Source organism: Gigantopelta aegis, chromosome 6 (assembly GCF_016097555.1).
Source record: "Gigantopelta aegis isolate Gae_Host chromosome 6, Gae_host_genome, whole genome shotgun sequence".
Lineage (NCBI taxonomy): Eukaryota > Metazoa > Mollusca > Gastropoda > Neomphalida > Peltospiridae > Gigantopelta > Gigantopelta aegis.
Genome location: NC_054704.1, coordinates 12,323,101 through 12,337,147, shown reverse-complemented (window position 1 = coordinate 12,337,147; position 14,047 = coordinate 12,323,101). Strand labels below are relative to the sequence as shown.

Here is a 14,047-nt window from a genome sequence, read left to right as displayed (position 1 = left end):
GTATACCAAATGTAGTAACATTTGACACATAGCTACCTCATTGTACTGTCTAAAGAATCTTTGGTTAAAATTGGATCAACTGTGAACATGTGCGAAGCTGCATGCTTTTTATCAATTTGCAAGAAATTGTACATCCGGGCCACTGCCAAGTGCTATGGACTTGAACACCATACCAAATCGAAGTTTTGAACAGTACACATCGAGTGCACATTTCATTTCAACACCATTTAAAAGTAAAATGTCATGAATATTACAAGTTGATAGGGGTAGGGCTATTGCTCTAATTATGCAGGGGCAATCGCAATGTCGCATCACCCAGTAATATGGGGTACATGAGTCAACGATAGCTTGTTTAGTTGGACGTCTCGGAGCCACAGGAAGATTAGCTGTCTCCCAGGAGCGGATGTCCACTCATTACATTACCACTTCAAGATGGAGACATACATCTCGCACATCTCCCTAACCAACTTTAGACGGCTATGAAGACACTGAGTCAGGTTGTAGGCACTCATGGTCGTCAAGTGTGTCCACGAACGGTTAGGAATCGGTTGCTGGAATTCAATGTAAGGCCACGACATCCCTATGTTGGTCAGCAACTTGCACCCAGGCGATGTCATAGTTGATTGTAAATGGCTGCAAATGCACCAAATCGGTTTCACTTGGCCCACTGGAGATATGTGTTATTCACCAACTAGTTTCAGTTTTCACTTTACAAGTCAGATGGACAACAACATGTCTATCGACGTTGATGTGAATGATATTCAGACGCCTGCATTAAGAAAAACAACAGATTTGGGGGAGGGCCTGTTATCATTTGGGGGGGAATTTCTCATGGCGTGAAAACACCTCATGGTCATCCAGGGCAATCTTACAGCCATAAGATATCAGGATCAGGTCATCGGGCCTCACGTCCTTCCACTGATCTAAACAATGTCCCAGTGCTTGATTGGCCACCCTACAGTCCAGACTGAACCCAATTGAGCATTTGTGGGACAAGCTGGACGGGGGGTCAGGAAGCGTGTCGACGTCCTAAATAACGTTGCTCAGCTCACACAGGCCCTTCTTCATCGGTGGAATAACATCCCACAAAGGACCATGAACAACTTGATTGGGTCAGTGGTAAGGACAGTTAAACTCATGGGGCGGGATTTAGCTGTTGGTTGAGTGCTCGCTCGAGGTGCTTGTGTCACAGGATCAAACCGCCTTGGATCCATTCAGCTGATTGGGTTTTTTCTCGTTCCAACCAGTGCACCACAACTGGACAAAGGCCGTGGTATGTATTTTCCTGTCTGTGGGAAAGTGCATATAAAAGGTCCCTTGCTGCATTAGAAAAAACGTATCGTAGGAGTCAGAATTACCAAATGTTTGACATCCAATAGCCGATGATTAATTAATCGATGTGCTCTAGTGGTGTTGTTAAGCAAAACAAACTTTAACTTCATTTTTTTTTGTTCTCGGGTAATGAGGTTTCCTTAATGGTTAGAAATCTACATGTCATATTATTTCTGTGCTGGTTTTAGGGAGTGCAAGGCAAAGATTGTGTCACAGAAAAATATTGCCCGTAAAATCACTACAAAAAATAGACCATTGGCATCTATGCTTATTTTCCTTTTTTAAAGATGTATTTATATAAACTATACTGACAGGGAAAAAACAAATGTACGGGTTTTTCGGTGGTAAATATTTCAAATGTTTTATTAATGATTATTTCATTGTTTGGATTTTTAGGTTATGTGTTCATTACTGAACTATTAAATTTTGACAAATTTTGTTATGTTATCAGACTGCATTTGCCTAGATAATGTTGACATGTGAGTACCCTATGCCATTTCCTGATCAATGGTGTGTGTGCCTAGCCCGGGCTGCAGTCGCTGCTCTAAGTTGCATTACCTGAGAACAAGTAGTCTTATGAATATGTGGAACCACCAAATAATTTTTAAAATGGCTGGCACCATTAGACCCCTCCCTGCGGTCACTTCATTTTATCTGGTCTGCTTTGTGTCACCGGTTAAACCTGATTTGCAATATTAAAATCAGCATAATGTCAGCAAATGGTCAAATACAACATAATTATCCCCAAATTGGACCAAAACAAAAAATCCCCAAAACTTTGCGGGGAAAACATAAGACATTAATATGAGATTTTATAAAACAAGGACAATAATGGTTTCCTCAACATCTGCTTATAAGACTTTAGTCTAGACTCAAATTTCTGACATCACATTTGTGAAATTTGTATGGTGTTGGGAAAATGTGGATGATTTTTCTCTCTAAAATGCTGTGCTGTGGTTTTATTGCACATTCCTTTCCTTTCCATCTAAAGAACAATACTACTGTAAACATGTATTAAAATTTAGGATTTTTTAATAGGCCATAACATTAAAATTCTGTTTGCATTGATCAACAAAGACTCCTTAGCTTGTACAAAACGAAATTAATTATTTTACCAAAAATGAAGTTTGGAGAGCAGACCCATTTTTTTTTAGAATTGTTAATGTTCATTTTTGGTTGATGCCATGTGGCTGTCGACTGTTGGTTTGAACTGTTTTGGTTAAAATGACAGACCCTAGTTTTAAAACACTACAGCATATTTTCCATTATTATAGCCGTTTTTTATAAATAAAATCATGCATTATTTAAATTTTATTGTTTAGAATATCCATTTCCATACATTCGAAATGATTCTGGTCATCCTGGTGTTTGTAATAACACAAAATGCATTTTTCATATTTTAAAAAGCATGTACCTCTGAGAAGTAACAGTTATGGAGATGAGCTCTAGTCTTGCTTCTCCTGTTTGTAACTTTATCCCAATGTATTACAGGTCTGTATATTTAACTAAACTTAGTCTCCATTTTCACCAGTTGTAACTAGGGGCTGCAACTTTTAACCACAAGGAACGTCACATTCAGAAATGCTAGATTCCAGTATATTGTTTCTGTGGTTTTTCATTCACATTTCAATTTATAAACCACCATTGACTCCCTCAAATATACACTGGATAAGAACCAGATACATAATTCTCTGAATACTAATAACACAGTTTGATATTGGACAAATGACTAATGGTAAATCGTAACAATCATTTTATTATCTGATTAACATACATCTTCAAATATACATTTGGATATATTTTTGTATGTATGGGCACAAATTGAACATAGATTTTGTATATATATATGGACAGAAATAACAAATTCTGCATATTCGTACAGAAATAGATTAATTTATAATTTATGTACACAAATAGAACATGGATTTTCAAGGGTGATACGCTGTAATATTATGCCACATAAATATTTGAAATAATATCTGTTTATTAACACCATTGGATTTAATTATAAATCACAATAAATGTACAAGAAATTTATATAATAAAGACCAAAGTCCAAATTAGCTACAAGTTTCAGTAACTGAAATATGAAAACTAAATTAAATGTTTTCCAAACATGTACATGCATATTTACATGCAAACTGAGTATGTATTGATTCTGACACTGAAGGAGTAATACAAGCAAGGCTATTTATTCACTACAAACTTCCTATTACTTTTAACTTTACCAATTCTTGTATTTCAGTGTGCAATTTTGAGGAGAGTCCGGGAGCCCAAAGCTCGCAAAAAGTTAGCATATGAGCCAGCATGGCTTGTAAAAAAATATTTGTACAAATTACACGGATTCTTCGAAATGACACAGTGAACATATATCTCAAAATCCTGGGAAACTATAGTCTTGAACAGCGATCTTTTCCATGGTTTCATACACAATATTTAGCGTATCTTCTGTTCTACTGGAGACGCATAGCAAGGTTCGCTGTGTTGGTGGCGGTCTCTAAAGATTTGCAAACAGGGAGTCCTTATGACACTTAAATATTTTAAACCAAAATCGCACACTGAAATAACCTGTTGAATATTCTCAATAAAAAAGAAATATTAGTTCTCACAGATCTTGAAGAAGACTTCTCGATTTGAATTCTAGGGCGGTGCTTGGAAATTTTGTAAATATATTATCAAACACTGTCTCCAGTTTTCAATGTACAACGCTTTTTTCAGCTCAATCTCATTGTTGCCATTTTGTAATGTCCCAGTTTAAGCGGTCACTTAGAGTATAATAGTTTGAGATGAGCGTAAACGATTTTTATCCCATATCAACCAGTGCACAATGACTGGTATATCAAAGCTGTTTACATATTTTCCTTTAAACTGGAAAAGTACATAATATAAAAGATTTCCTGCTGGAGTAGCAGCACACAAGTGTTGAAATAACTATATAATTATGACGACATGCTAAAATGAACAAATATTCCTTCCCTCTGTCCCAGTTTTATCACACCCATTGTCAACAATTATATTAACTTACTTAAACTGATTACTAACTACTGTTTAACAATAACATGTTAGAATTCTCTAGCGATTTCTGAAACTTGCATAGCAAATCGCAACACAATCCTGAACAAAATGTTCCAAGTCTTAAAGTTAGGTGTACGTGTACTCTTTTACTTAATGTATTTTATATTACAGATGTATCTGCCATTAGATTAATCAAGGTAATAAATCCTTAAAACTAGTTTGACTACCAATAAATAACATTATTCATCCGCACCAAGCCTGATAATAATGTTTAAGAGTTTTGAAAACAACCCCAATAAATACATGTAAAAAAAGAGAGCCTGATAATCATATTGAAACGGGTTTGTAACACTAGGAAAGCAAATAAAACAAACAATATCAAATTTACATAGACATCACAAGCTGCCACAAAATGAGACAATCTTGTTTTTAGATACAATATGTACACAATTTACCCCTGAATTTAACATTTATTTAAGTTAAAACTTCCAGTGTTCAATCACATTAGTTCATGCACGGCTATCTTCCTTCAGTAAATTATTACTGACCTTTTATTGAGACAATCCAATATTTTATATACCGTATGTATACACAAAAACATTTACTCATAGGATCCTAGTTTTAAAAGTATCGGACTTGATACAGGACTCTGTACGTATATCTAAAAAACATGTTCTGGAACGATCCAAATTTAATACATGTATACAAGAAATTCGCACCAAGAAGATTCAAGACTTTTTACAAGTATACAAAAAAAGCTTGCACTGAGTGGATCCATGACTTGTACATGTATATAAAATAGGATTGTCAGGATTCAAGAATTAATTCATGTATATATATATATATATCTAAAAAAAAAAAAACATGAATGTTGTACTCTGTACTCTGTACTCTGAAACCACTCTGAAATCTCTTAACCGTCTTGACCTCAAGTGGAAAGTATGTCAAATATGTTCAAACAGCAGACAGTCCCAACTTTTCAACCATGCACAAAAAGCATTGTTTTTCACTTCACTACAAGGTGAAGGGACTATAAAGCCTACGAACATTACTGAAAGTGTAACAGTGAGAATTCACACTAGAAAATGTTTCCATCCAATGTTAAAACACGAATCTCGACCCTGACGTATCCAGGTTGCTGAGACCACCTCCCCCACCACAACTCCCTCCCATGGGCCCTTGGTGATCGTCGTCGTCGTCGTCACCGTGCCAGTTACTCGTGTACTGCGATATCGTCGAGCTGATGGAACTCGTCCGTTTGCGTCTTTCAGCTTTTGCCTTCGCAGCCTGCTCTTCTTCCTGCAATAAACAAGCTTCATTTTTAAAAGCTTTGTTAGGCATCTCTCCCCAACTTAAAACACAGCACTATAAATTTAAATAGCTACAGAATCATTGTACCAAGTTTTAGAACTATCTGATCAAACCTCTAGGAGCAGATAGACCTTTAAATTGTCACGGTTAAATTTCTATTTAAAACTTTTAAATTTAATAAAAAATCAAAATATCTCTCTATTAGTTTGTGAAGACTGCCCCAGAGAAGCATTAGAGCTGGGCGTTATACCATATATACCGTTCGGTATCGGTATCATATCAATACCGTACCAAGCAAATCTCAAAATACAGAAATTTCGGTATTGAAAAATGTTTCCCACCATTTAGTAAAGCACCAACAATATATCTGATCAAGGCAAAATGGCTGAAAAGAGGAGAGATTTGAGGGCCTTGAGTATGGAATTTTATTTTATTTTAGATGAAATTAGCAGGTGAGTCTTAACTCGAGCATGCATTTAAAGCTGAGTATACTGAAAATACCGCTTGATATTTGTATCGGTATCAGTATCATGGACTTAAGACTGGTAGGTACTGTGTTCACATTCCAGTACCCGCAGTCACCTAGACCGGGATGAACAACCCAATGAGTAGGTAGGTGTAAGTTCACTACACCGACGTCTCTCTCATTAACCACTAATCTTATGTCCTGCAAGGACAGCATAACTAACTGAGGTGTGTGCCCAGGACGGCATGTGTGAACCTTAATTTTGATATAAGCATGGAAATGAGTAGATTACCGGGTAAGAGTATTAAGAATAGTTCTCACTGAATTCTGACCACCCAATTTAGCACTCCTAATGAGTCTTTATTTGTAGGATTTTGATATGAAATAAATAACATCAAAAAGCATTGTTTTATAATCATGCTTGCTTCTATACACAATCGTTATATTTTGATTTATGGTACTCCCAAACAAAGAAATATCTGTTTGCTAGTTTCCATGAGTTATCTCCCTTTTTGCAATCAGTGTATTAGAAATATTATATTCACTTTGTTACAAGATATGCTGCGTGTATGGAGCTGTATTTATACCACAAATTCTATCTCTGGTGGAAGATGAATATGTTTATTACAGGGTTCGAACTTAACAACAGCAATTGCAATAATGTAGTTGCAATAAGAATTGCTATAGGCTGGGCTTTACCATAGGTAATTTTTTCTATGGTAAAAACATTTCAAAATCGATGTTGGTTACAAATTCTTATGTTCAAGCCCTGTTATTATTATTAAGGTGATTAATTTTAGCAAATTTCAAAATGATCGTTTTCCAAAAGTTAAAAAAGTATAAGTTTATGAAGCCAAAACAATGGAACTGCCATGCAGGCCGTTCATCAAATCACCAAACATAAATTAATGATTAATTTAGTGAATATATTTCATTATAAATTTGCCAAAAAGTTTATTAAAAAACTGCATGCTGTTTGTAGATTTACTGACATTTTGTAATGAACAAGCAAACAGTAAGCAATACCTGCAAATACAGAGCATTATCCTTGGAAATGGCTACTCGGAGTTCGTGCCTGATGGGGTGGTCGACCGACGTACTGCTGACGCACTGACTGAAGGCGATGCCCGCCACCTGCGTGGAATCGAGGTCGATCTTGTGGTAGATGAGCACATAGGGTGTGTCCTTGCGGAAACGCTTGGTGACAGTGCTGAACGAGGTGTAGTCGGCGAAGGACACACGGCTGTCATTGAACAGATACCACCGGTCCTTCAGGAAGTCCACCTCCTGGGACTCGCTACGGTCCACCTCCTCACACACCGTCTGGATCGACTTGAGCAGCGTGTGGCGGGCGTAGCAGTAGTAGTGGCCACACTCCGACGACGTGCCCGAGTGCACGACCACGGCACACAGGCTGTAGATGTCCTTGTCGCCCGAACTGTTCTCCTCCGAGATGTACAGCTTCTGCAGGAGTTTCGGCGGCAGAATCCTCTGCTTCTTGCTCTGCGGTAGTTTTGGATCGGCATTCGTCGAATTCTCGGAAGGTAGAATTAAAGTCTTGGGATATTTCACCTCCCGGAATATTTTCGATCTCGTCTGTGACTTTGTGTCAAACGAGAAGCGCAGGAGCGTCAGTATGAGATACTCGGGAGACCGCGTGATTTTCATCATCCTCTCCCCCTCCTGCAGACCCCTGCACTTATCACAGTGGTATTTATTATCATCCGTTAGTTTCTCCGGCTGCAGGAAGTGCGAAATCAAAGAATCCAGTCGTAAACTTGTTTCAGGAATTGCTGAGACAGACACTTCGTCATCCACGCTGCTCTCCTGGATTGTAACGTTTCTTTCAAAATGGTGGTCTTTTGCATTACCTCCTGCAAGAGACTTGTGAGACGTCTGCTCGTACTCGGGGAAAGCCAACGGAATATCATAGAAGCATTCAGTGCGGGACGACTCCGTCTTACAGTTCAGGCACTTCAGAGTGGAGCAGATTTGCCCTCCATACGTTTTCTGGACAAGAGTCGAGGACTCGTCTGACTGATCTTTCAAGCCTTTCTCATCTTTGGATTTTTTACCAAGTTTTGTTTTTGACGAGGACTTCAGCGCCTTCTTCCGCGACTGTTTCTCTTGTTCGTGGAGCTGGTCGAGGAGGTACTTGAGGAACTCGGAGCAGTCCTGCTGAAAGCCCGCCGTGAACCAAGGAGGCCTCGACGCTTGCAGAAAGCTGACGGCAGAAAACGATGGCCTCTGGAAAACAAAACGCAACATTAGTCTAAATACCACTGGTGTTGTTAACTCTTATCCATCCAGCTTTACAACCAGAAAACGTCATCACTGACCCAAGTGTCCAACGTGAAACATGTAAACCTCAAAATGTAAGAAAACAACTAATGTAACACTCACTTGATGTGTGTAATATTTTAGAGGACATCTTAGTGAGTCTAAGTATCCAAATAAAATTTACAGAAGAACTTAAGTAATATTTTTAAAATAATTTTTAAAAACCCTACGATTGTGATTGTTGACGTTGTTTATGATGCTTTCACAAAGTTTATTTTCTCTTTCAATCACAGTGAATAATCCCATCCTTTACATACTTCAGTCTGTATCATCAGTTATTTTTGGCGAATATATCTTTTACTACAAATGTTCAACTTTCATTAAATAATAATGTCCAACATGTTTTAAAAGAAATATTTAACAAATAGCAAGACATCGAACCAGTGTGCATGTTATTTCATCAGTAATATTTACACAAATTTAGACAGTTTTTTTTTTTCTTTTCAATATTGTGATAACTTAAATATGAATACCAGTCAACAAAATATACTTGGTGTGTTCTGGTATGTTCTGTGTTCTAGCACAGAATCAAGATAGACAACTCCTGTGAATGTTGACAGCTGTGTTTGTGAAGACCAGTCACATGTCAGCTGCAGTTGAAAATGGGTATTTACATCAGTTTTGCACGTCTCGAGAATGGGAAGGAAAGAGTTAAAGAAAACAAAACACTTTAAATAGCCAGGAAATAGGCCAATAGGTTCTCCAAGATGAATTGAGGCTATAACCCATCTAACTTCTAACCTGATCAGGGTTAACGGGAGAAAACAACTGGTAGTATACCATCACAACCAAACTAATATAGGTCAGCAATTGTAAGTAAAGATTTTCAAGAACCTACTTGTGAGAGTTTGAGAAACGCGAAGGTTTCCTGCAGACGGTTCATCAGTTCCTGGTTCAGTAGTGAAGTCTGTGTGAGAACTCTTTCTTGAAATCTATCAAAGACAAACACAATCATAAGCATGTGTCCAGTCTTCAGTATCATCTACATTAACATATTAACACTAATTGTTATTGTCCACACTAATAAATATAACACAACCACAATTACTTTATCGTCATTAACCCCAACATTTCTCATCTTTGGATTTTTTACCAAGTTTTGTTTTTGATGAGGACTTCAGCGTCTTCTTCTGCGACTGTTTCTCTTGTTTGTGGACAGATGAACAAATATTGCTTATGAGGAAGCTTGTTTTGAGAACAGATGAAAATTTGTGATTGATAACAAGTTTTCACAATCCAGGCAGTGATGGATTAATAACTGCTTAAAATGTGCATTGTTATGGAGAACTTAAAAGTTGTTTGTAACTTTTGCTAAATATGCTGAAGGTGTAATTTTGTTTTCTTATATTCAAATAATAAAGATAAGAGAGATTTTTAAAATTCTAACTTTTGTTAGATAAAATACTTTAAATGATTTTTTAAAATGTTTTAATAGTGTTAAATTTCCTATGTAAATATTAATGAAGTACCATGGGTCATTTCTGTATTGAATAAATATATCGTTGCCAGGTTTTAAATAAAGAGTAATTTGAATGCAACAGTACCAAGGTTCATGCACAATTTGGAAAGCAATATTTATGTACATTTCAATTTTCAAACACTTTTCACAGTAAAATAAAAAATTTCGAAGGCTTTTACAGATTCTAATTTGTAACACTTTGTTTCATATTCATAACAGCATATCGAACAATTTTCGACATTTGTGAAAATATGACACTGACTAGAAAGAACTGTTAATAATACCAGCTGAAAAACTTTAGAATTATAGTAAAATAAACTTGAGGGAGGTCAATTTTAATATTTATCAAACACTTTTCAAGATGATTTTCACAAATTCAAGCACTTTTCATGTGTTTTGACAAATTCTGGGGCTTTTCATTAGGACACTCTAATTCAAGCACTTTTTAAATCTGTATGGAACTTTTCAAATCTGTATAAACCGTTAGTAGAATAGTAGTGTTCTAGTTCAATAAACTGGTAGAAAGGTGCCAGAAAGCCATGCTAAAAAAAAAAATCTAGCATACTTTCCTAGACTGTAATGTGCCCTTTTCTAATTAGCTTCTTCGCTTAGGAGGTAGATAATAATTACATTAAAAGATAAGACTGAATGAAACAGAAAATATTTCTGGCACTCGTCCTTTTGCAGATGGTTTTTCTGACATTCGTCTTAAGCAAATCAATCCTTCAAGCTTGCTTCAAGGATTGATTTTTTTAAAACTTGTGTCACAAAACCATCTACAAAAGGACTTGTGCCAGAAACTATCAGAAAAACCATCTACAAAAGGACTTGTGTTAGAAACTATTAATCTGATGATGATGAGATGATGACGACGATGATGATGTCGTGACCAACAATGACTGAACCACTTGCCTGTTGCACATGAAGAGAGCCTGCAGGACGCTGTTCATGTAGCACGTGTTGCCGAGGTTGAACAGCCCCGTCTTGCCCGTCTCCGACTTCTCCGACACGCTGATGTGAGACGAGAAATCTCGGCTGCTGTTTGTGTGCCAGCTCGACTCCGCCAATTTCTCTTTTATTGTGCTTCCAGAGGGAACAGGAAACTCCTGAAGGAAAAACATTAAATACCAAATTACTAACACAAACAAATTAGCATTTTATATATGTATCATACTGCAGGTAAAATATCCAATTACATGTATGTGGATATCAATTCGTTTTATAAACTTTTACAGAAAGTAAAAAATAAAATATGTGTATGCTATTTGAACCTTATAGTTTTTTTAGAAATGATAGGAAGGATCTTTGACTAACCCATGTTATGCATAAAGATTGTCATGCTAAGTTTCAGGGCACTCGGCACATGTTTCAAGTACAATAATACCTGGTATACACCGATACTAAATTAAATCACAATGTATCAATTTAATGTTCAGTATCTTTTGACAAGAAGTCCTGTCACATCTTACTCAGGCATGCCAGTATTAAAGTTTCGGCACTTCATGTTTTGATGCTATTTGCAATAATACAGTACTACTATAAATCTTAACAACAAGACCATGAGCATAATCAAATTTGTATCTTTGTGCAAGGCAGAGTCCAAAGGAAGATTTGAAAAGGTGATGACCACTCCCAGGAATCACTGTTAGGGGCTTTATCCCACAGGGCTGCCAGTCGACAATATAACATCCCCAGTCCTACTCAGACTATTTACTCACCTTTATAGCTTCAAACACTGGATCATACAGGTCAGGAAACCCTGTGTGAAGCTGCATCAAGCAGTGAAGGAGTTCGACAAACTTCTCCAGGTGATGTTTGCTATCCTCAGTGTCCTCTTTAAGCAGTTTAATGAGATCTGGAACATCTCGTAAAATCTTAAAAAAAGAGAGCAAGAAAGATGGCTGAAAAAGTAACTTCTTTAGTTGACCGTTTTATCATAAATAAACTACACTATTATATTTGCTGCGTCTGTTTCATGTGTTAAATTAAATTTAACACTACAAATTAACAAGATATAATGAAAGTTTTAATAACAAAATATTGATTTAAAACTAACCAACTCGCATTGATATGACATCATATATTACCAACAACTCCGTAATACTCCCCATATTAAATTCAATGACATCATAGCCTATGCAAAACAGATTTATTGCGCATGGGCTGACATCATGGAATGGGTCTGTCTTGCATGGCTAGGGATGGGAGAAATATGTTTATTATTTCAGGACCACAGATAATTTGACAGAAAATCTGCTGCTGCCACTCGATGGGCTACTTTTTTCAATTAGCAGCAAGGGGTCATTTCTATGCATCATCCCACAGACATATTAATAGTACATACCACAGCCTTTGTTACATCAGTTGTGGAGCACTGGCTGAATGTTAAATGGCCTAATGTACCCACCAACTTTACCACCGAGCTACATTCTTACCCATAATCTGAAATGAGTACAGTCACTCAGAATTTCAGCCTGATGTAAGTGCCAGCTTTTCTTATTATGCATAAATGCAATATTAATAAAAGCAATTTAAAGATTATTTGCAAATACAGTTAGATCTGTGTTAACTTACAGTTAATTATTAAAAGAAATACAGGCCATTTTTAGTCTATTAGGTTATTTGGAAGAATACTAAAACATTGTAATACACATTCTTAAAGATAGAAAGGAGTTGCTGATTACACAGCCGGCTGCTTTAACAAGTTTTACTATATAAGTATCTGCAGAAACTGTAATCAACAGGTATTTTGGGTATGGCTCTATGAAATTGAATGCAACCACAGCCAACAGGGGATATGGGGGGGGGGGGGGGGCCTCCCCCAAAAATAAAATGGGTTATGTTTAGCGTTAGGGTTAAGAAAATCATACAGTAATGATAAAGAGTCATTAATTTTGTCAAAAGGTTAACTTTAAACAATAAAATCTGCAAAATGTTTGGGTATGGCACCATACCCGTTTTACCCTGGGGCAGAAAGCCTGCCCATACAGGACAGCACCTATAATGTTTGATGCAGCAGCCATGGGCCACTGGATGGGAGAAGAAATGGGTGAAAGTGGCAGTGGGTAATAGGAGAATAACCAACTCACTACAATGAATTCATAACTATTTGTCCTTGGTATACTAGGCTGTAAACCCGAGCCTTTCGTGAGGAGTTACAACATTAATTCATGAAGGACAAATAGTTCATAATTCAATGTTGCAATTCACTTAGGACAGATAATCTATAATTTCTTGTAGCTCATGGTTATTATCCAAGTATTTCAAATACATTCAGTCTTTGTACAAACTGAAAACTACATTAATTAGTATCTTTTTCAGTGCAAGCCTCAATGACTCTATACTCAATGACTGCCACCAGGGTGCAATAGACTACAAGTAATTGCTAGATGCATGGAGACAATATGGAGATTTGCCAGTCGAACCAATTACATGCTTCACAACTTTTCTATCAAGTGTTATATTTCACGTACTCTGGGCTATCAGTGTTGGTTATGTCCACATGTGTAATTGGATAACATGCAGATGGTAGTTTACTGTCACAAATACTGTTTTTACTATCACTGCTAGTAGTACATATGTACCACTGTATTTGAGAAATACTGTTTTTACTATCACTGCTAGTAGTACATATGTACCACTGTATTTGAGAAATACTGTTTTTACTATCACTGCTAGTAGTACATATGTACCACTGTATTTGAGAAATACTGTTTTTACTATCACTGCTAGTAGTACATATGTACCACTGTATTTGAGAAATACTGTTTTTACTATCACTGCTAGTAGTACATATGTACCACTGTATTTGAGAAATACATGTACACCTACATTTTGTGATAATGACTTTGCAAACCATAGTAATTATATATTTTATAACCAATGATCATTGCAAATTAATATATTTTTAGAATTATTTTACTTAAGGGTATTTTTTGTGGTTGAGTTTTCGTGTTGGTTTATTTTATTTTATTTTATTTTTTTAATTTAATTTATTTTATTTTTATTTTAAAACCTTTTTGTGTACTGGTAATGATGTGGTTCTGTTGTGTGGTTTTTTTATCTTTGTTTTTCATAATTTTTTGGCACCCAGAATGACCTCAATGGTTTCAAACATTCACACT

General features: G+C 36.4%; 1 protein-coding gene across 2 annotated transcripts in view; it reads right to left on the bottom strand.

Annotated features, from left to right (window-relative positions):
* Positions 1 to 3,072: 3,072 nt before the first annotated feature.
* The window catches only part of LOC121374065 (ubiquitin carboxyl-terminal hydrolase 35-like), a 51,601-nt gene continuing 40,626 nt past the window's right edge, over positions 3,073 to 14,047 (bottom strand). For both annotated transcript variants that reach the window (XM_041500962.1, XM_041500961.1), the window contains 5 exons: positions 11,642 to 11,797; positions 10,836 to 11,029; positions 9,303 to 9,396; positions 7,151 to 8,371; positions 3,073 to 5,646 (listed from right to left, as the gene is read on the bottom strand). In XM_041500962.1, coding sequence (XP_041356896.1) covers positions 5,449 to 5,646; positions 7,151 to 8,371; positions 9,303 to 9,396; positions 10,836 to 11,029; positions 11,642 to 11,797 — 1,863 coding nt within the window. In that variant the 3' untranslated portion in view covers positions 3,073 to 5,448. The remainder of the gene's footprint in view (positions 5,647 to 7,150; positions 8,372 to 9,302; positions 9,397 to 10,835; positions 11,030 to 11,641; positions 11,798 to 14,047) is intronic.